This window comes from Oncorhynchus gorbuscha, linkage group LG01 (genome assembly GCF_021184085.1).
Source record: "Oncorhynchus gorbuscha isolate QuinsamMale2020 ecotype Even-year linkage group LG01, OgorEven_v1.0, whole genome shotgun sequence".
Classification (NCBI taxonomy): domain Eukaryota; kingdom Metazoa; phylum Chordata; class Actinopteri; order Salmoniformes; family Salmonidae; genus Oncorhynchus; species Oncorhynchus gorbuscha.
Window position 1 is genome coordinate 98447994 of NC_060173.1, and position 24691 is coordinate 98472684.

A 24691-nucleotide genomic window follows, 5' to 3' on the forward strand; every position below is an offset into this window, starting at 1 on the left:
GGCTGCTGTTCTCACAGACATTGCCCTCCCAGAAGGCCCATAATAACAGAGAAATGCTCTCTGTGACTCCTTGGAAGGAAGCCCTCCTGTAGTTATTTTATTTTATGTTGGAAATATGTTCTGATTCCATTCCAGGATGTTTTGCAAACATGTACTGTACACCCCAGTGCACTCCACCACCTCCTTCTTCTCCTCCTTGCTCCTCCTTACTCCTCCTTACTCCTCCTCCTTCTTTCTCCCACACCCAAATGCAACAGGATTGAGTCACACACCTTGTGAATCACTGTACACACACATTGAGAGAGACAGAGACAGATCGGCCACCCACTCAGATAGTGTGATGAAAACACAACTGGTTGTATAATAGGTGCTCAGTTCCCCGTAATGTCCATAGACATAGCCTGCGTCCCTATGTAGCCCTATGGGCCCTGGTCAAAAGTAGTGTACTACATAGGGAATAGGGTGCCATTTGGGACACATCCCTGGATCCAATGAACAAATGCCAGTGTGTGACCTCATTCCAACTCAGAAACAGTATGTAACATACGCCTACTCTACTCTGTACTGTATAGTACACGACAGAACCTCTTTAGTATTTTTAACTGACACTCAACCTTAAACCTACACAGAGGCTTAAGTACACTAGACTCTCAATATCATCTTCTGTCAGTAATGTTTGACATGTGTATGCATAACCCATTTAGAGTAGACTGTAGTGAATTATATCATTTATGTGCTCCACTGTTACTAAATGTGGCAGCAGAGGCATATTATAACATATCCTAGCTTACCATGTTGAAAAACATTCTTGTTCACGTCCTTTTAAAAGTAACATTTTTGGAAGCAGTAAAAAAAAACATGTTTTTAAAGATCTGATTAGTAATGTCAATTCAAATCAAATCAAATTGTATTTGTGACATGCGCCAAATACAAAAGGTGTAGACCTTACAATGAAATTCTTACTTACAAGCCCTTAACTAACAATGCAGTTCAAGAAATAGAGTGTGGCGGGGGGTCAATGTAAATAGTCCGGGTGGCCATTTGAGTAGTTTAATTGTTCAGCAGTCTTATGGCTTGGGGGTAGAAACTGTTAAGGAGCCTTTTGGTCCTAGACTTGGGGCTCCGGTACCGCTTGCTGTGCGGTAGCGGAGAGTTGCGGTTGTGATTCAGTCAGTGGCTCACTTGTTCCTGTGGTCCCTATGGAACCTACATGCAAATGCACTGGATTATCTTTAGTGGAGAGCTGTCCCTGTGGTTACATGTGGTTGACATTATAGGACAAATCACACATTTCTCTTAGACTGTAGGATTCTCTATGCCTGTTTTAATGGCGGATTAAGCCAGTATGTGTTTGGTTATCTCTCTCTCCATCGTTCCCTCGTCCTCTCTCCCTCTCCATCATTCGTTATCTTATGAGTTCATTGTAAGAAACCTCGTCTCTAATATCCTAATCAAAATCTACCTTTATTTATTCATCATCAGTCCAGGACATCACCAACTGTTTGTGTTGCTGTGCTGTATAAGGACATTAACTTATTTTCAGCTGTAATGTCATTTTCCCTGCTGATCAGGTGATTTTCTTCAGAGAGAACACAAACTGCGTTTGCAAATAAATTGAGTTCAAAAGCGCAAAGATCCAACTTGTTTTAACTACCTCAGACCCCGAGGTACAGTATATAGCCATGACTGGGACTTCTCAAATCTGCATTTAAATTGAATTTGGTCTGTTATTAGATTTTCTTCCTGAAATGTTTGGTGCATGGCTGAAGCAATGGCTGTTTCCCAAACGGCACCCATGCCCTTTATAGTGCACTACTTTTGACCATGGCCCAAAGAGCTCAAGTCAAAAGTAGCTCACTTGGAATTCGGGTGCCATTTGGGATGTATGCAATGAATGTTCATCCTCCTCCTAGACATCTTAATAACTACACTGTCTGTCCTCTCGTCTGGAATAATAAATAGTTGGATCATTTCATAGCCTTGTAATAATCATAGAGATGCCTAAAGAGGACTGTCTAATATCTTGTTAGCCGGTAGGGAGGCAGGAATGGACAGCTGATATTTTGGGACACAGACATGTATTTTGTTACAGACCCAGACAGGCTGAGTATGTGCCTAGTATTATGTTCTTCATTTATGTGGATGAACTGAACTGTTTTATAGCCTAAACCCTGGTCATATCTTAGCCATTTTAACCAGCATCTGAATGTCACACCCTGACCTTAGAGATCCCTGTTTATTCTCTATATTTTGGTTAGGTCAGGGTGTGACTAGGGTGGGTACTCTAGTTTTTGTATATCTATGTTTTCGTTTTCTTTGTAGACCTAGTATGGTTCCCAATCAGAGGCAGCTGTCTATCGTTGTCTCTGATTGGGGATCATACTTAGGCAGCCCTTTTTCCCACCTTCTGTTGTGGGATCTTGTCTTTGGTTGTTGCATGTGTTTGCACTCCTAGCTTTACGTTCGTTGAGTTGTTTATTGTTTTTGGTGAAGCATTTAAAACTAAAAGAAAATGTATGCCTACCACGCTGCACCTTGGTCTTCATTTAACGACAGACTTTACAGAAGATCCCACCACCAACGGACCAAGCAGCGTGGTCAGGAGGACTGGACCTGGGAGGAAATCCTGGAGGGAGAAGGACCCTGGACAAGGGCCGGGGAGTATCGCCATCCAAAGGAGGAGATGGAGGCAGCGAAAGTGGAACGGCGGCGATACAAGGAGTTAAAACAACAAAGCGAGCACGAGAGGGGGGGGGGACACACACAGGGAGACTGGCCAATCAGCGTAGAGAGCGAGGGCTACATCCCGAACCGGAACCGCCACCGAGGGAAGAGTTCGCCAGCACAACCCAGTGCGGCCTGTGCCAGCTTCCCGCACTTGCCGTGCTACAGGGGGTATTCAGCCAGGACACATTGGGCCAGCTCCAGTCCTCCGGTGCGCCTCCACTGCCCAGCATATCCTACGCCGGCTCTACGCACTATGCCTCCAGTGCGCCTTCATAGCCCAGTGCGTTCCCTGCCAGCTCTCCACACTCATTGAGCTAAAGTGGGTATCCAGGACGTGTTGTGGTGGTCCTGTAGCTCAGTTGGTAGAGCATGGCGCTTGTAACGCCAGGGTAGTGGGTTCGATCCCCGGGACCACCCATACGTAGAATGTATGCACACATGACTGTAAGTCGCTTTGGATAAAAGCGTCTGCTAAATGGCATATATATATATAGGTTCCCACACCAGGCTTCCAGTACGTATCCTAAGTCCGGTGAGACCTGTTCCGGCTCCACGCACGAAACCTCCAGTGATGATCCATGGTCCGAAGCCTCCAGTGATGATCCATGGCACGAAGCCTCCAGTGAACCATGGCCCGGAGCCTGTAGTGATGATCCATGGCACAAAGCCTCTAGTGATAATCCATGGCACGAATCCTCCAGTGATGATCCATGGCCCGGAGCCTCCAGTGATGATCCATGGCACAAAGCCTCCAGTGATGATCCATGGCCCGGAGCCTATAGTGGTAATCCATGGCACGAAGCCTCCAGTGATGATCCATGGCCCGGAGCCTATAGTGGTAATCCATGGCCCAGAGCCTATAGTGGTAATCCATGGCACGAAGCCTCCAGTGATGATCCATGGCCCGGAGCCTATAGTGGTAATCCATGGCACGAAGCCTCCAGTGATGATCCATGGCCCGGAGCCTGTAGTGACGATCCATGGCAAGGAGCCTGCCGCAACTGTCCCCAGTCCGGAGCCTCCAGCAACGGTCCCCAGTCCGGAGCCTCCTGTGACGGTCCCCAGTCCGGAACCTCCAGCGACGGTCCCCAGTCCAGAGTCTCCAGCGACGGTCTGCAGTCCAGAGCCTCCAGCGACGATCTGCAGTCCAGAGTCTTCAGCGACGAGCTGCAGTCCAGAGCCTCCAGCGGGGGTTCCCAGTCCAGAGCCTCCGGCAACGATCTGCAGTCCAGAGCCTTCAGCGGTGGTTCCCAGTTCAGAGCCACCGGCGCTGATCCACGGTCCGGTTCCTCCGGTGACGATCCACAGTCCGGTTCCACAGAAGCGGAGGGATCAGCGTAGAGAGCGGGGGCTACGTCCCGAACCCAGAACCGACACAGAGGGAAGATGCCCACCCGGACCCTCCCCTATAGATTCAGGTTTGCGGCAGGGGTACTGTCACATCCCTGTTTTTTTCTATATATTTTGGTTAGGTCAGGGTGTGACTAGGGTGGGTACTCTAGTTTTTGTATATCTATGTTGGTTTTTTTGGGCCCAGAGACAGCTGCCTCTGATTGGGGATCATACTTAGGCAGCCCTTTTTCCCACCTTCTGTTGTGGGATCTTATCTTTGGTTGTTGCTTGTGTTTGCACTCCTAGCTTTACGTTCGTTGAGTTGTTTCTTGTTTTTGGTGGAGCATTTAAAATTAAAAGAAAATGTACGCCTACCACGCTGCACCTTGTTCTTCATTTAACGACGGACGTTACACCGAATTCACTCACGCAATGGTAATTCCGTTCTGTAGGTGAACTACAGTATGCTAAAATATTTAACTAAAGATTAGTCCATTTTAAATACATCATTCAACTTTTAATTTGGTTTTAAGAAGTAGGTGCTCCGTGGATATATTTAAAGTGTGAAATCCATCATTTTCCGGGGAAATTGAAAGATGAACCGGGTCTAGAATAGCACTGAATTAACTGTTTATATTCTGTAACTCTAAATGGAATAGAAGAAATCTACATGCTACATACAGTATATTCCATGAAAGCATGATCTAATAATAATGACAAATAATATGAGAATACACAAATACTCAAAGCAGGAATGCCCTCAGTGTTCCAGTTCAGTGGCCAGGCCTTCTCTCTGGGGTGTCATTACTCTGTTTTATCTCAAAGGGACACCTGGACTGGCCCGATACTCCATCAACCTGTCTGTCTGTATCCCATATGGCACCCTATTCCCTACATAGTGCACTGCTTTTAACCAGCGCTCACAGGGCTCTGATCGAAAGTAGTGCACTATATATGGAATAGGTGCCATTAGAGTTGCACACTTACACTACCCAGCCTCATGTTGATAGGTATTATTACCTGTATTTATCTGTGAGATGGCCTGAGTAAAATTAAGTTGCCCAAAGACACTGATTTAAGGTCAGTTTGGCTTTTTCCCTCTAATGGTTAAGGTTAGGATTTGGGGAGGGCAATCTGATCCTTGATCAGTGCCTAGGGGCAACTTCTATTCTAAGCTGTGCTGACCATGAACCTAAGCTAACAGTGTTATACACGAGCACTGTAATCCTATCATTTTATTCCCCCTACCTAGAGATATATGATTTCACTGGCCCTGGAAAACAACTGAAGGATAAAGGCACATTCCCTTTCTCAAAATGTGATGAGATGAGATTCCTAGATTCAGCAAAAGTGAAAAAACATTTTCATTTTATACTTATTCCCTATTTCAAATGGACCTTTCTTGTATTTCCTTGATATCAAATCCTACAGATGGTCTCATTGTTGAAAGCCTAATTGAATGACTACAGTGAGTGTGGTGTACAATGACAAGTAGCCATTGATGTTTCTGCCTTGTTGTTCATGTGCCAGAGTCAGAGTGAGAGAGAGAGCTAGTAGTGGAAAGAGTGGTGGAGGCAGAAGAGATCTAGCTGTGTGGTAACACCGGACCTCCTAGGACCTCAATAGGAGATGTATACATAACACAAGGGGGGTTATTCAAGGCAGGGCAGAATAGTGGCGTTTCATTTAATTTACTGTACCAGCAGGACTCTTAGCCTCCTTCCTCCCTCTCAGGACCCAGATTAGATGATGAAACAGACATGAGAAATACTGGGGTCAGGATTATTTAAATATCTAACATCTATCTCTTTCTGACTTTCTAACTGACTCCATGTCTCTCTGTATCTCTCTCTCTCTCTGTCACTCTCTGTGTCTCTCTCACTGTCTCTCTCTCCATCTTTCTCTCTCTCGCTCTCACTCTCTCGCTCTCTCTCTCTCGCTCTCTCTCTCTCTCTCGCTCTCTCTCTGAAACTGAAGAATCGACTCTGGCTGTTTGAGAAAGCATCAACAACTTAGAGAGAAGAAATGAGACATTGAGGATCTCTGCAGTTACTAGCTAGGTTTCCATCCAACTGGTGACAGATTTTGTGAATATTCTGAAATCTGCATAAAAACAGTATGTACATTTTCCCACCAGAGATGTGTTTCCATCAAATTGACATTTAAAAGGCTGTGCATTGAGAACGTGCCCACTCTGGTCTTGGCACGTGCTCTCTAGCCAACAGCCGGCGCCGACAGAGATGGCCGTCTCACTTCGCGTTCCTTGGAAACTATGCAGTTTTTTGTTTTTTTTAACGTGTTATTTCTTACATTAGTACCCCAGGTCATCTTAGGTTTCATTACATACAGTCGAGAAGAACTACTGAACATAAGAGCAGCGTCAACTCACCATCAGTACGACCAAGAATATGACTTTCGCGAAGCGGACCCTGTGTTCTGTCTTTCACCCAGGACAACGGAATGGATCCCAGCCGGCGACCCCAAAAAACGACTTCGTAAAAGGGGGAAACGGAGCGGTCTTCTGGTCAGACTCCGGAGACGGGCACATCGTGCACCACTCCCTAGCATTCTCCTGTCCAGTCTCTTGACAACAAGGTTGATGAAATCCGAGCAAGGGTTGCATTCCAGAGGGACATCAGAGACTGTAACGTTCTTTGCTTCACGGAAAGATGGCTCACTGGAGAGACGCTATCGGAGACGGTGCAGCTAGCTGGTTTCTCCACGCATCGCGCCGACAGAAACAAACATCTTTCTGGTAAGAAGAGGGGCGGGGGCGTATGCTTTATGGTTAACGTGACGTGGTGTAGCCAAAACAACATACAGGAACTCAAGTCCTTCTGTTCACCTGATTTAGAATTCCTCACAATCAAATGTAGACCACATTATCTACCAAGGGAATTCTCTTCGATTATAATCACAGCCGTATATATATATACTGACTCTTTGCAAACTGGAATCCATATATCCGGAGGCTGCATTCATTGTGGCTGGGGATTTTAACAAGGCTAATCTGAAAACAAGACTCCCTAAATTTTATCAGCATATCGATTGCGCAACCAGGGCTGGAAAAACCTTGGATCATTGCTATTCCAACTTCCGCGACGCATATAAGGCCCTTTCCCGCCCTCCTTTCGGAAAAGCTGACCACAACTCCATTTTGTTGATCCCTGCCTACAGACAGAAACTAAAACAAGAAGCTCCCGCGCTGAGGTCTGTTCAACGCTGGTCTGACCAATCTGACTCCACACTCCAAGGCTGCTTCCATCACGTGGACTGGGATATGTTCCGTATTGCGTCAGACGACAACATTGACGAATACGCTGATTCGGTGTGCGAGTTCATTAGAACGTGCGTTGAAGATGTCGTTCCCATAGCAATGATTAAAACATTCCCAAATCAGAAACCATGGATTGATGGCAGCATTCGCGTGAAACTGAAAGCACAAACCACTGCTTTTAATCAGGGCAAGGTGACTGGAAACATGAACGAATACAAACAGTGTAACTATTCCCTCCGCAAGGCAATCAAACAAGCTAAGCGTCAGTATAGAGACAAAGTAGAATCTCAATTCAACGACACAAGAGGTATGTGGCAGGGTCTACAGTCAATCACGGATTACAAAAAGAAAACCAGCACCGTCACGGACCCGGATGTCTTGCTCCCAGGCAGACTAAATAACTTTTTTGCCCGCTTTGAGGACAATACAGTGCCACTGACACTGCCCGCAACTAAAACATTCGGACTCTCCTTCACTGCAGCCGACGTGAGGAAAACATTTAAACGTGTCAACCCTCGCAAGGCTGCAGGCCCAGACGGCATCCCCAGCCGCGCCCTCAGAGCATGCGCAGACCAGCTGGCTGGTGTGTTTACGGACATATTTAATCAATCCCTATCCCAGTCTGTTGTTCCCACATGCTTCAAGAGGTAACTGAGCTAAACGACTACCGCCCCGTAGCACTCACTTCCGTCATCATGAAGTGCTTTGAGAGACTAGTCAAGGACCATATCACCTCCACCCTACCCGACACCCTAGACCCACTCCAATTTGCTTACCGCCCAAATATTTGTAAGTCGCTCTGGATAAGAGCGTCTGCTAAATGACTTAAATGTAAATGTAAATGTAAATAGGTCCACAGACGATGCAATCTCAACCACACTGCACACTGCCCTAACCCATCTGGACAAGAGGAATACCTATGTGAGAATGTGGTTCATCGACTACAGGTCGGCATTTAACACCATAGTGCCCTCCAAACCCGTCATTAAGCTCGAGACCCTGGGTCTCGACCCCGCCCTGTGCAACTGGGTACTGGACTCCCTGACGGGCCGCCCCCAGGTGGTGAGGGTAGGCAACAACATCTCCACCCCGCTGATCCTCAACACTGGGGCCCCACAAGGGTGCGTTCTGCGCCCTCTCCTGTACTCCCTGTTAACCCTCGACTGCGTGGCCACGCACGCCTCCAACTCAATCATCAAGTTTGCGGACGACACAACAGTGGTAGGCTTGATTACCAACAACGACGAGACGGCCTACAGGGAGGAGGTGAGGGCCCTCGGAGTATGGTGTCAGGAAAATAACCTCACACTCAACGTCAACAAAACTAAGGAGATGATTGTGGACTTCAGGAAACAGCAGAGGGAACACCCCCCTATCCACATCTATGGAACAGCAGTGGAGTGGGTAGTAAGTTTTAAGTTCCTCGGCGTACACATCACAGACAAACTGAATTGGTCCACCCACACAGACAGCATCGTGAAGAAGGCGCAGCAGCGCCTCTTCAACCTCAGGAGGCTGAAGAAATTCTGCTTGTCACCAAAAGCACTCACAAACTTCTACAGATGCACAATCGAGAGCATCCTGTCGGGCTGTATCACCGCCTGGTACGGCAACTGCTCCGCCCACAACCGTAAGGCTCTCCAGAGGGTAGTGAGGTCTGCACAACGCATCACCGGGGGCAAACTATCTGCCCTCCAGGACACCTACACCACCCGATGTCACAGGAAGGCCATAAAGATCATCAAGGACAGCAACCACCCGAGCCACTGCCTGTTCACCCTCATCCAGAAGGCGAGGTCAGTACAGGTGCATCAAAGCTGGGACCGAGAGACTGAAAAACAGCTTCTATCTCAAGGCCATCAGACTAACATTGAGTGGCTGCTGCCAACACACTGACTCAACTCCAGCCACTTTAATAATGGGAATTGATGGGAAATTATGTAAAATATATCACTAGCCACTTTAAACAATGCTACCTAATATAATGTTTACATACCCTACATTATTCATCTCATATGTATACGTATATACTGTACTCTATATCATCTACTGCATCTTTATGTAATACATGTATCACTAAATCAAATCAAATCAAATGTATTTATATAGCCCTTCGTACATCAGCTGATATCTCAAAGTGCTGTACAGAAACCCAGCCTAAAACCACAAACAGCAAGCAATGCAGGTGTAGAAACTAGCCACTTTAACTATGCCACTTTGTTTACATACTCATCTCATATGTATATACTGCACTCAATACCATCTCCTGTATCTTGCCTATGCCGCTCTGTACCATCACTCATTCATATATCTTTATGTACATCTTCTTTATCCCCTTACACTTGTGTCTATAAGGTAGTAGTTTTGGAATTGTTAGCTAGATTACTTGTTGGTTATTACTGCATTGTCAGAACTAGAAGCACAAGCATTTCGCTACACTCGCACTTACATCTGCTAACCATGTGTATGTGACAAATAAGATTTGATTTGATTTGAGCTGGCAGATGCACTGCGGGAAGGACAGCCTACATGATGACATTATTATGGACAAAAGAGAGAGATTTATTTAATTTATTAAAATGCAGCCAAGCATCAATCATCATGCCTCCAGAATAAGACTCTCGATAATTATTGGAAAGGAGCATCAATCACTGCGTGCCTTTTCCCACTTTGTGAAGTTCATCATAAATATTATACCCCCAAAAATGCTAACCTCCCCTGTTATTGGTAATGGTGAGAGGACATGTTTTGGAGGCATGATTTTGTGCATCTGTAACTTTCTCACTCATCATTATACACAATTCATTCATGTTTATCTGTAATCATGGTAGCATTCACATTAAAAGTATTATATTTCTATTCACAATAAAAGTGACTCCATTCATTTCTATTGGGCACAGCATAATCTGAAACACAACCAAAACAAACCGCAAATGTATCCAACAAGTTTGTAGAGTCACAAGCTTGATATAGTCATTGCATGCTAGAAATATGGGACCAAGTACTAAACCTTTTACAATGTAATACAATCAGTGAATTGATCCAAATACTTAAAACACCTTCAAATGGGGGGACTAGATACATAACGTTCATTCATTTCTAAACTGTAAAAAAGATATGTATGAAAATACCCTCAAATAAAGGTGACATTCTGTTCTGTCGCCTCATAGGAAACATTTGATCTCAAATCCAAAATCCTGGAGTATTCAGCCAAATGTACCATTGTAGCTTCACTGTCCAAAAAAAGACAGAGGGGAGTGTATAGACCTCTGGTTCTAACTGGTATTTAGTTTGATATTTTTATTGATTTAGTTGAAGACTAGTGAAAGACAAAATTGTAAAAAGCTTTGAAGGTGAGGTTGGAAACACACCTAAAAACACTAGATACAATATACTGTAAGTACAATCCCGTTTCTTTCAATTAATTAAACAAAGAATACTCATTACAATTGAGCATGAACATCAGTGTACAAAAAAACAGAGTTGCTCTGTTAGTCTTTTGGTTGTTGGTTGTTGGCTATTTGTGGCAGTCTCGGATCATTCTTTTTCTGTAGAGATAATCCATCTGATTTTCCCCCAGAAAGTCACCTGATGTTTCAGAGTAACACATGTTTAGAATTCTCCTCTTGAGCTCTCTGGTACCTACTAACCATTGATGGTACAGTTTCCCAGGTAACAGGACTTGGCTGTAATCATTCTGTTCTCTGAATATTGATGAGCCATTTTGAAAGGACTTGAGCGCTAAAACAAAAGTCAATATTTATCTCAACTCGAGTGCATCTCTCTCAAATGACATTCTAATGAATAGAACTACAGAACCAGGAACATTGGACAAACATACTGTATTTACAGTACATATTATTGAGATACATTACTTAAGAACAGGAATCAAGTATGTTCATCTGAAGTAAGCTCATTATTTGTATCAAAAAGGCCCACACAGACAGGACATGCTCACAACACATTACTACACACACAGCTTCACTCTCTCACCAACACAGAAATCAAAAAACATGTGGACACCATTGCAGGTACACCATTACAGACACATCAGTTCTTTCATCTAGTTGTAATGACTAGCCATGGCCTGGACAGAGGCAGCTGGTGAGTGTGGTAGTGTGTGAATGAAGGGCAGGCAGGCAGTAGACTGGCCTCAAGAATCAAGTTTCCAGCAACCAAGCGGGATAGTAATTACTTTCTGAAGGAGCCTAACCTCTGACCTGTCACCACTCCACGGGCCTTGAAGACCACCCTGTCATGTTGCTGATCACAGACTAGACAGACCCAGCAGCAGTGATGAGTGTTCTAGTGTGAGACTGTGAACGAGGGTCGGGCAAACAGGTCTTGGCAGAGTTTTTTGGCTGAAGGCTGGCCTCCAGCTTCTAACCTCCAGGCAAACAGTAATGACCTCCTTAAGGGTCTAACCTCTAACCTGTAATCTCTAACCTGTCCCATCCAAGGGTCTGGAAGACTGGGCCGACTGGTGGACTGGTCCTGGTAGAGGCTGTGATGGCTCTTCCGAAGAGTTACTATGCTGTTGTACCCAAAGCTAATACCATGATTGCGTGCAAAATGGTTGTGGCAATAACTCACTGTAAATAAATGAATCTGAGCAGTAGAGTCATGCTTCAGAGCACAATCTATCCTGTAAATTTATAGCTCTATCACATTGTGTTCAGATCTATAAAAGGTTCATGACAACACAGTTGTGTTTGTTCTGATAAGAAATGCATCAAAAATTGTTATTGAAAAAGAGAGTGTCCTGTGTTCCTGTTCTTATGGTCTGCTGTTGTTCCTGGTAAGGCTTTGTAAACATTAGCTCCAAAGAAATCACTATGAACTGGGAGGCCAGTTTCAAATGTCTAGTTGGGTCTCGCATGTGTTTCTCATCTCAAGGTCTTTATTATGAGTTAGCAGAATGACCATGTTTGAGTATGTAGCAAGGTAGTAGAAAAAAAACCCGCTTTTCGCTTCCAACAATACACATTGTCATTGTAACAAGTCATTTAGATAGGCAGCTCAGTTGGTAGAGCATGTCGCTTGCAACGTCAGTATAGTGGAATCGATTCCCAGGACCACCCATACGTAGAATGCACGCATGAATGTCATCGTTTTGGATAAAAGCGTCTGCTAAATGGAATATATTATTGTTATGTTGTACAAGTTCTGACTGATGCAGTAATAATGTGGTGAGCGTCTCGGGTGTCATACATTGAGTCATGAGTAATAAAATTATCCAATGAAAGTCAATCCTGTTTAGGTCATTTCTTCCCGGGAAAAGGGATTTTTATCCTTTATTGTTTCATGACGTCAGACATAGTATTCTACCCAGTGATTTTCATGTGTTGTGGTGTTAGAATCAAGTGAATTAAACTACAGAATGTGTGGACATTAGCAATTTAAGGTGTGTGCCATAGTGTAGAAGGTCGTACTGAAGACGTTTCATTTTGACAATGGGAAGCGCATGGCATGAAGTTGGACAAGACAGTCTGGACAAAAAGTGTCATATGATTTATAACACTTTGACATCACATGACCTACAGTATGCACAAGTTACTGAATGTGTGATGCTGTTGTTTATTGGTTTCTTGGTCTTCGGGTTGATGATATGATAGGATTTTGCCTTTCATAATGTTGGGGACAGTTGCCAATGTTATAATAAATGGACAGCAGACGGGTAATTCCACAATAATGGAATTGCGCCGAGGCTCCGATTTTTCCCTTAAAATGTATGCCAAACAAAAAGTATTGATTTCAGAGTTTTAATAAAACATACAACACTGTGCACAAGAACTACTTTAAAAAATGTACACAGAACATTTGACAAAAACACATGTACAGGGAGAACTGTCCAGATGCAACGTTTGGTAACAGAATTTTTGTGAAATATTTTTTTGTGCCCACGTTGTGTCCACGTTTTCCAAAAGCTCTTAAATATCTGCTCATTATTAAGATTCGCCTGGACCAAATCTGAACAAATCATAGGCGTCTATGTTTCACAAATAGAGTACAGTACAGTACAGTAGAGTTTAGTACAGTAGTTACAGTACTGTAGAGTACAGTAGAGTTATGTTCGGTACACTACAGTAGAGTTATGGTCAGTACACTACAGTAGAGTTATGTTCAGTACACTACAGTAGAGTTATGTTCAGTACACTACAGTAGAGTTATGGTCAGTACACTACAGTAGAGTTTAGTACAGTACAGTAGAGTTATGTTCAGTACACTACAGTAGAGTTTAGTACAGTAGTGTACAGTACAGTAGAGTTATGTTCAGTACACTACAGTAGAGTTATGTTCAGTACACTACAGTAGAGTTATGTTCAGTACAGTACAGTAGAGTTTAGTACAGTAGTGTACAGTACAGTAGAGTACAGTAGAGTTATGTTCAGTACAGTACAGTAGAGTTTAGTACAGTAGTGTACAGTACAGTAGAGTTATGTTCAGTACACTACAGTAGAGTTATGGTCAGTACACTACAGTAGAGTTTAGTACAGTACAGTAGAGTTATGTTCAGTACAGTACAGTAGAGTTTAGTACAGTAGTGTACAGTACAGTAGAGTACAGTAGAGTTATGTTCAGTACAGTACAGTAGAGTTTAGTACAGTAGTTACAGTACAGTAGAGTACAGTAGAGTTATGTTCAGTACAGTACAGTAGAGTTTAGTACATTAGTTACAGTACAGTAGAGTACAGTAGAGTTTAGTACAGTAGTGTACAGTGCAGTAGTTACAGTACAGTAGAGTACAGTAGAGTTATGTTCAGTACAGTACAGTAGAGTTTAGTACATTAGTTACAGTACAGTACAGTAGAGTACAGTGGAGTTTAGTACAGTAGTGTACAGTACAGTAGAGTACAGTAGAGTTATGTTCAGTACAGTACAGTAGAGTTTAGTACAGTAGTGTACAGTACAGTAGAGTACAGTAGAGTTATGTTCAGTACAGTACAGTAGAGTTTAGTACAGTAGTGTACAGTACAGTAGAGTACAGTAGAGTTATGTTCAGTACAGTACAGTAGAGTTTAGTACATTAGTTACAGTACAGTAGAGTACAGTAGAGTTTAGTACAGTAGTGTACAGTACAGTAGAGTACAGTAGAGTTATGTTCAGTACAGTACAGTAGAGTTTAGTACAGTAGTGTACAGTACAGTAGAGTACAGTAGAGTTATGTTCAGTACAGTACAGTAGAGTTTAATACAGTAGTGTACAGTACAGTAGAGTACAGTAGAGTGTAGTACAGTAGTGTACAGTAGAGTACAGTAGAGTTTAGTACAGTAGTGTACAGTACAGTAGAGTACAGTAGTGTACAGTACAGTAGAGTACAATAGAGTTTAGTACAGTAGTGTACAGTAGTGTACAGTAGAGTACAGTAGAGTTTAGTAGTACAAGTAGTGTACAGTACAGTAGAGTACAGTAGAGTTTAGTACAGTAGTGTACAGTACAGTAGAGTACAGTACAGTAGAGTTTAGTACAGTAGTGTACAGTAGAGTTTAGTACAGTAGTGTACAGTACAGTAGAGTACAGTAGAGTTTAGTACAGTACAGTTGAGTTTAGTACAGTAGTGTACAGAAACAGTAGAGTACAGTAGAGTACAGTAGAGTTATGTTCAGTACAGTACAGTAGAGTTTAGTACAGTAGTGTACAGTACAGTAGAGTTATGTTCAGTACAGTACAGTAGAGTTTAGCACAGTAGTGTACAGTACAGTAGAGTTATGTTCAGTACAGTACAGTAGAGTTTAGTACAGTAGTGTACAGTACAGTAGAGTTATGTTCAGTACAGTACAGTAGAGTTTAGTACAGTAGTGTACAGTACAGTAGAGTTATGTTCAGTACAGTACAGTAGAGTTTAGTACAGTAGTGTTATGTTCAGTAAAGTACAGCATTGCTTGCTCTTTGGGGTTTTAGGCCGGGTTTCTGAATAAACACTTTGTGACATCTGCTGATGTAAAAAGGGCTTTATAAATACATTCTATTGATTGATTGAGTACAATACAGTACATTATGGTTTGTAACTACTATGATTTCTCATTGGTGCCAATTCAATTGCAGAAATTAACGATTTGGTATCGGAATTCAAAATTGAAATGAGTAAAAACACTATAACTAATGAATAGGCCATAGGTCTACTTTTACTTGTTACTTCTATGAACTTTCATTATCATCCCGCCTCATGAGGGACAGAAATATGAAAATATTTTATAGATATGTGGGTTTTTGGTAATGGAATTTCAAGGCATAAGGCAATATTTCTTTAACTTACAGAAGACAGAAACATTTATCCAGAACTAAATATAATATTATGTTGATAATAGTCTGCAGGGTTCATTACTTCAATGTGATCGTGTTTTGATGTATTTCTAATTTCCTTTTAAGACTTTTTCTGCTATATGTTTTCTAAGACCCCTTTTCCATCTGTTTGACCAGGAATCAAGGCTTTTTTCTCATTCCAAATTTTTGGGATGGAAATTGGTTGAAAAATTAATATATATGCCATAATAAATTAAAAAAACATAGACTCTTATCTTTCATTTGACCTCCAATTTGACATGCTCCTATTTACTTCACATGTTGGTGCTCATGGGTCCTTTTACATGGAAATGACCAGACACACAAATCAAATTATGAACAACTCAAATCCAAACAATTTAATTCCTATCAGCAATGGAAAAATCTAAACATTAGAGGTTCTAACCATGTGTCTCCCATGACAACACAATCATGAGACAGTATAGTTTGCAGTATTACATTACATCTCTATATATTATATAAAGACAAAAACCCTCAGTAGAGCTTCATCTCCATAAATCACAATGTCTCTTGATGGATGATATATTTCTATGAAATTAGCTGGAAGAGTATCCATGCTGTGTCAGCGCGAGTTGATATTTTACGTTCTCTTGGCATCGAACACAGTATGATTTACTATGAAGGGAAATTTGAAGCAATAGCTTGATGTTTCTTTTTTTTGAGAAATGTTGTTCATGTTGAATCTCTGACAAGAATATGAGCACTTATTTGAAGTTAGTGTGTGTGTACGTTTGTCAGCACATACACACACACAAGCTGGCACTTATAGATTTCTGAGATAGACTCACTCATCATTTCACATGCTATTAAATCTCTACTGAGATTAACTCTTGTATGCAGACACACACACACACACACACACACACACACACACATGCACGCACATGCACACACACGCATAAAACATGCATAATATGGAGGGAAGTTGAAGAGAAAAGAGCTTTGAATTCTGTGTCGATTATCTACAGTAGTGCATAGCTAGTTAATGTCATTCTTTATTTTGGTCTGGATCCATAGGCTTCTGTGTGCATTAAGATTTTATATTGTATATACAGAGTATAAAAGCCTGAAGTGAACTGGCAATAACCTTATTTTCCTTTGAAATATATAAAGTAGATATACACAGATATGACTACGATACCAATGAACTGCCTTGCATCAGGTATGATCTGTTTCTGGGCTCAAGACCCAGTCCCAGCCATAGAAGTATTCTCCTAGCTCCATTCCCTCTGCCCCAACATAATGTACTGCATCCTTCCTCCAGCCAGCCCACCTTCCAGGCTGACTCACACCCCAGCACACACACACTCCACATCTTACCCCAGCCTATGAGCGCATAGAGACATTTTTCTGCTTAATTTAAGACAGGATGAGTTACTTTCCACTATTCTCTGCCACAGCGCTCACAACAGCCACAGTGTACAGTGTATTTTCTCTGCCTGTTAGCTCCTCGTGTGTGTTATGTATGGTCCTAGTGCTATGAATATTTTTTTAATTTTTTAAAATGTAACCTTTATTTAACTAGGCAAGTCAGTTAAGAACAAATTCTTATTTACAATGACGGCCTACCAGGGAACAGTGGGTTAACTGCCTGTCAGCTCAGGGATTCTATCCAGCATCCTTTCGGTTACTGGCCGAACGCTCTAACCACGCACTAACCTGCCACCACTACATCATACTGCCCTCATCTGAAAATGTGTTAATATTTCTCTTTCTCTGTTTTTCTCTTTTCCTTACTCTTTCTTTCTCTTTCCCTCTCCCTCTCTCTTTCCATTGTTCTGTCCCTTTTTCTCTCTCCTCTCTCTCTCCATCCTTCTCTCTCCCCCCTCCCCTCTCTCTATCTAACTATCTCTCCATCTCCAAAGGAAGTTCATGCCATAGCAACACACTGCCTGCGCTGGTGCGGAATCAGTCTCTGATGATGCAGTCCACTTTGGATATGAAACCCTTTATGCCCTTCCACCAAGTGGACACCTCCTCTAGTGTGGGACTCTTCCCTAATTTTAACACGGTAAGAAATTGCTGCTTTCATCTCTTGTTAGTAATGCTTTCCCGAGCCAGAACACCCCATAGGGCAGTAACCCATCTCCTTTTTTTGTAGTGTGAGGCAGATTGATGAACAGGTACAGCCACTTGACTGGGCGCGAGTCCTTTCATCTCATGTATTTGTAGTTTGTCACTATTATTGATCTTAGATTTCAGTATTGTTTCATTGCAAGAATCCTACTGTCTTTCTTTTCCTGATTCATGAATTCTAAATGGCTTAGGAGATTCTTCCTTTTCCCTTCACAAATAATCTTAATGGCAAATGCACAGAGAGAGAGAGAGAGAGAGAGAGAGAGAGAGAGAGAGAGAGAGAGAGAGAGAGAGAGAGAGAGAGAGAGAGAGAGAGGGAGAGAGAATGCTGCAGTCCCACCATCAAGGCATCGATTCCAACCCTCCAAAACGGAGAGGTGGAAACAAAATCTATTCTTGCTTTTATCTTGCAAAAACACATCTCATGCTGATAGTTGATGTGGCAGGTGTAAAAATGTCATGACCTGAAAAATCCACTGAGAGAGTTAGTCAAAGAGTATCTATGAGTGTTTAACTCTGTGTTGGCCGGGCTGTATGCTCCAACCATAGAAGGACTAAAACAGACATTTCCATCCAACGTTTTGTGATGGGTGGACCGTTCTATTTACATTTTATTTCTATGTCTCCTCCAACCTGCAAAGTCAGTCAGAACAGTGTCCTGTTAAAAGGGACTGAGGTAGGCAGCAACAGGAGGACTGCTCATGTCTGTGTGACTGTGATTCCCAGGCCTGCCATGGTCCGATGTGACAACACTCTTTGGAACAGTTAGTGAGAGCCTTGCCTGTAGTCACGGAAACCTGTCAGGAACACTCTGACTCACAGCGCTAGTCTCTAGCTCAGACCTGGGTTCAAGACACTACTCTAAATCATTTCAAATACTCTATCTGTGCTTGACTGAGGTTGTCTGTTTCCATAGATCCAATAGAAACACCTGAAACATCCAAACCCAGTCAACCTGGCATTCCAGTCAAGGCTAGGGAAAATGCTCAATAGTATTTGAAAGATTTGAACAATTTCAAATAGTATTTGAACCCAGGTCTGCTCTAGCTTAGCTCAGCTGAGTCCAGTGTGATTCCATTGGCTGAGGCAAAGACACATCTAAACCAGACATAGTGTCTCTACTGCTGTCATTGACTATTAAGTGGTAGTGCACTAAGTTGATGAGTTCATGTTGGTGAGAGTGATGTTGATTATATACACTGTGACTGTAATGATGACACCAAAATTAAATATTGTCCAAAAGTTCATCGGGGGACATTTATTTTTAAAGATATTTTGAAGAATATACTCATTGCAAAATTACAGTTTTTACATTTACATTTTAGTCATTTAGCAGACGCTCTAGAGTGACTTACAGTTAGTGCATTCAATTTAAAATAGAACAGGCACATATCACAGTCATAGTAAGTACATTTCCTCAATAAATTATGTCAGAGAGACCAGAGGTGTTGGTGTGTCAAACGCTCCTTAAAACACACCTGGCCCGGGTATCCTGGAAGGATATTGACCTCATCCCGTCAGTCGAGGATGCCTGGTCGTTCTTTAAAAGTAATTTCCCCACAATCTTATATAAGCTTGCCCCTTTCAAAAATGTAGAACTAAGAACAGATATAGCCCTTGGTTCACTCCAGACTTTACTGCCCTTGACTAGCACAAAAACATCCTGTGGCGGACTGCAATAGCATCGAATAGTCCCCGCGATATGCAACTGTTCAGGGAAGTCAGGAACCAAAACACGTAGACAGTCAGGAAAGCAAAGGCTAGCTTTTTCAAACAGAAATTTGCATCCTTGATCTCCAAAAGGTTTTGTGACACTGTAAAGTCCATGGAGAACAAGAGCACCTCCTCCCAGCTGCCCACTGCACTGAGGCTAGGTAACACGGTCACCACCGATAAATCCATGATAATCGAACATTTCAAAAAGCATTTCTCTACGGCTGACCATGCTTTCCTCTTGGCTACACCAGCCCCGGCCAACAGCTAGCCCCCCCTTCCCCAGCTTCTCCTTCACCCAAATCCAGATACCAGATGTTCTGAAACAGCTGCTGCACAAACGTACAAATCAGCTGGGCTAGACAATCTGGACCCTCTCTTTCTAAAACTATCCGCCGCCATTGTTGCAACCCCTATTACCAGTTTGTTCAACCTCTCTAACATATCGTCCGAGATCCCTAAAGATTGGAAAGCTGCCGCGGTCATCCCCCTTTTCAAAGGGGGTGACACTCTAGACCAAAACTGTTATAGACCAATATACATCATGCCCTGCCTCTCTAAAGTCTTCAAAAGCCAAGTTAAAAAACAGATCACTGACCCCATTTCGAATCCCACCGTACCTTCTCCGCTGTGCAATCCGGTTTCCGAGCCGGTCACGGCTGCACCTCAGCCATGCTCAAGGTACTAAATGATATCATAACCACCATCGATAAAAGACAGTACTGTGCAGCCGTCTTCATCGACCTGGCCAAGGCTTTCGACTCTGTCAATCACCGTATTCTTATCGGCAGACTCAATAGCCTTGGTTTCTCAAGTGACTGCCTCACCTGGTTCAGTGTGTCAAATCGGAGGGCCTGTTGTCCGGACCTCTGGCAGTCTCTATGGGGGTACCACAGGGATCAATTCTCGGGCCGACTCTTTTCTCTATATATATCAATAATGTTGTTCTTGCTGCGGGTGATTCCCTGATCCACCTCTACGCAGACGACACCATTCTGTATACATCTGGCCCTTCTTTGGACTTTGTGTTAACTAACCTCCAAACGGGCTTCAATGCCATACAACACTCCTTCCATGGCCTCCAACTGCTCTTAAACGCTAGTAAAACTAAATGCATGCCTTCCAACCATTCGCTGCCTGCACGACTAGCATCACTACCCTGGACGGTTCTGACCAAGAATATGTGGACAACTACAAATACCTAGGTGTCTGGCTAGATTGTAAACTCGCCTTTCTATTTCGCAACAAAGCCTCCTTCACTCAAAGCGCCAAACTTACCCTAGTAAAACTGACTATCCTACCGATCCTCGACTTCGGCGATGTCATACAAAATAGCTTCCAATACTCTACTCAGCAAACTGGATGCAGTCTATCGCAGTGCCATCCATTTGTTACCAAAGCCCCTTATACAACCCACCACTGCGACCCGTATGCTCTAGTCGGCTGGCCCTCGCTACATACCGTCGCCAGACCCACTTGCTCCAGGTCATCTACAAGTCTATGCTAGGTAAAGTTCCGCCTTATCTCAGCTCACTGGTCACGATAACAACACCCACCCATAGCACACGCTCCAGCAGGTATATCTCACTGGTCACCCCCAAAGCCAACACTTTGGCTGCCTTTCCTTCCAGTTCTCTGCTGCTAGTGACTGGAATGAATTGCAAAAATCGCTGAAGCTGGAGACTTATATTTCCCTCACTATCTTTAAACATCAGCTATCTGAGCAGCTAACCGATCGCTGCAGCTGTACATAGTCCATCTGAAAATAGCCCACCTACCTCATCCCCATATTGTTTTTATTTACTTTTCTGATACTGCACACCAGTATCTCTACTTGCAGATCATCAACTGCTCATTTCTCACTCCAGTGTTCATCTGCTAAATTGTAATTATCTCGCTACTATGGCCTATTTATTGCCTACCTCCTCACGCCATTGCACACATTGTATATAGACTTTATTTTTTTCTATTGTGTTATTGAATAAAAGCTTGTTTATTCCATGTCTAACTCTGTGTTGTTGTTTGTGTCGCACTGCCTTGCTTTATCTTGGCCGGGTCGCAGTTGTAAATGAGAACTTGTTCTCAACTGGCTTACCTGGTTAAATAAAGGTGAAAAAAAATAATACTAGTTCTTTAACATGAATGCTTAATTGCAGTATCAAGTGCTGCATGCAGTAACCTGTTCCTAGATCTGTTTGTGCTATCTTGTCAACTCCATCAAGGAGTTGAAAAGCGATATCCCAAGTATAAATAAACTAAAGTACACACACTAAATTGCAAAATGTGTATTTTTTAAAATCTTTCTGTGCATTCTCAACCTCACCCAGACCGAACTTCCACAACTGGAAGACATTATATCATTGGCCATAACCCAACCCCTGTAGGTTAGGCTACCTGGATGTAGAGTTGCCTACCGTTATCAGTAATCCAGTAGCAAATTCACAGTACCGCCAAACCGGATGCAAGACACCCAAGCCAACTTTTTCTTTATCTTTCCAACAAGTCCAGAATGCCGGCGAAGATGGTTGGAATTTGCTGGAAGAGTCGCACATTTTCAAAAGTAGTCACCTGTGCCGTGCTCATTTTACCAAAGAGAGCTTCTCAACTGCAGGAATGGTGGAGACCAACATGCAGAAAACATCTAGGCTGACAGAAATAGACAAATCCTTATACTCTAATGTTAGTGAAGGATCGGAGAGTACTTTTCATATGGATGAAAGAAACCATCACAGATGCTGAGGATGGACAAGAACGGTAGACTAGCTCACCCTTGCTGTTGTAATAACTAGTAATTTTCCTTTGCATAAATGTTTTGCCCTGGTCATCTAAAAACTGTTTTGGATACTTAGCTTGTTTTCACTTTGTCATTATGGGATATTGTGTGTAGATTGATGAGGGGAAAAAATGATTTAATCCATTTTAGAATAAGGCTGTAACGTAACAAAATGTGGAAAAAGAGAAGGGGTCTAAATACTTTCCGATTGCTCTGCATATCTTCAAAAAACTACGCGGTAGAAAGGACTATCAACACATTATGACCAGCTCATGTTATAGACAGAAGCATGCTACATGGCAGACCAATCCAAACTCATCTCCCGGCATGTCCATTTTCTAAAATAAAAAATAAAAGGTTTACGTTCAAATACTTCTCCTGTGAAGTAGAGACGTTTGAATTCTCTCTCCAGATCTTCCAAGGGAAGCGAATCTGCATCGGGGATGTAGTCAGACACGAAGCTGATTTCTCTGCAGAGACGTGTGTGTAGCTCATTTTTCAAACGGTGATATATGTTTGCTGTTGACAGAACTAGTATAAGCCAGCACATGTACACGCCCACTTTTGCAACGTACGCCTGCCCAAATGTGAAAGTGAAAGTAAATCACGTGATACTGTAAACGAGGTGAAATGAGACTGGAGGCCGTATTGAAACATGACAATGACCATTAAGAGTTAACAAGACAGCAAAAACAGATCTTGGATCAGGTGTAGAGTACTACGCAACATGTAAAATGTTGGTCACATGTTTCATGAGGTGAAATAAAAGATCCCAGAAATCTTACATATGCATAAAAAGCTTATTTCTCTAAAATGTTGTGCACAAATTTGTTTACTTCGCTGTTAGTGAGCATTTCTCCTTCACCAAGAAAATCCATCCACCTGACAAGTGTGGCATATCAAGGAGCTGATTAAACATTATGATCATTACACAGGTGCCCCTTGTCTTGGGAACAATAAACGGCCAGTCTCAAATGTGCAGTTTTGTCACACAATGCCACAGATGTCGGAAGTTTTGAGGGAATGTACATTTGGCATGCTGACTGCAGGAATGTCCAACAGAGTTGTTGCAAGATAATTAAATGCTAATTTCTCTACTATAAGACGCCTCCAACATCGTTTTAAAGAATTTGGCAGTACATCCAACCCGCCTCACAACCACAGACCACGTGTAACCACACCAGCCCAGGACCTCCAAATTCGGCTTCTTCAACTGCGGGATCGTCTGAGACCAGCCACCCAGACAGCTAATGAAGCTATTGGTTTGCACACCTGAAGAACTAGGAGCAATTGTCTCAGGGAAGCTCATCTGTCTGCTCGTTCTCCTCACCAGGGTCTTGATCGGAATGCAGGTCGGATTCATAACCAACGTCACCTTTGATCAAATCAAATCAAATGTATTTATATAGACCTTCTTACATCAGCTGATATATCAAAGTGCTGTACAGAAACCCAGCCTAAAACCCCAAACAGCAAACAATGCAGGTGTAGAAGCACGGTGGCTTGGAAAAACTCCCTAGAAAGGCCAAAATCTAGGAAGAAACTTAGAGAGGAATCAGGCTATGAGGGGTGGCCAGTCCTCTTCTGGCAGTGCCGGGTGGAAATAACCACTGGCACGCTGGAGAAGAGTGCTCTTTACGGATGAATATCGGTTTCAACTGTACTAGGCAGTATGGCGTCGTGTGGGTGAGAAGTTTCCTGATGTCAACGTTGTGAACAGAGTGCCCCATGGTGGCATTGGGGTTATGGTATTTCCATATCTATTTATTACGGATCCCCATTAGCTGCTGCCAAAGCAGCTATTTATACATTTTACATTATATTGCATGTGTGCCCTCAGGCCTCTATTCTACTCCCACATATCTATAACACAAAATCCATGTGTACATGTGTGTATAGTGCGTATATTATTGTGTGTTTGTATGCATGCGTCTATGTTTGTGTTTCTTCACAGTTCCCGCTATTCCATAAGGTGTATTTTTATCTGTTTTTTAAATCTATTTTTACTGCTGGCATGAGTTACTTGATGTGGAATAGACTTGATGTGGAATGGCTCTATGTTGTACTGTGTGCCTCCCATAGTCTGTTCTGGACTTAGGGACTGTGTGGAGACCTCTGGTGGCATGTCTTGTGGGGTATGCATGGGTGTCTGTGCTGTGTGCCAATAGTTCAGACAGCTCAGTGCATTCAATATACAATACCTCTCACAAATACAAGTAGTGATGAAGTCAATCTCTCCTCCACTTTGAGCCAGGAGAGATTTACAGGCATAATTATTAAAGTTAGCTCTCTGTGTACATCCAAGGTCCAGCCATGCTATCCTGTTCTGAGCCAATTGCATTTTTTTATGTCCCTCTTTGTGGCACTTAACCACACGACTGAACAGTCCAGGTGCGACAAAACTTGGGCCTGTAGGACCTGCCTTGTTAATAGTGCTGTTAAGAATGCAGATCAACACTTTATTATAGACAGACTTCTCCCCATCCTAG

General features: G+C 42.9%; 1 protein-coding gene across 4 annotated transcripts in view; it reads left to right on the plus strand.

Moving 5' to 3' along the window:
* The window catches only part of LOC124047014 (zinc finger protein 385B-like), a 188228-nt gene that overhangs the window by 117855 nt on the left and 45682 nt on the right, over positions 1–24691 (plus strand). For all 4 annotated transcript variants that reach the window (XM_046367761.1, XM_046367768.1, XM_046367767.1 and 1 more), the window contains one exon: positions 17506–17651. In XM_046367761.1, coding sequence (XP_046223717.1) covers positions 17506–17651 — 146 coding nt within the window. The remainder of the gene's footprint in view (positions 1–17505; positions 17652–24691) is intronic.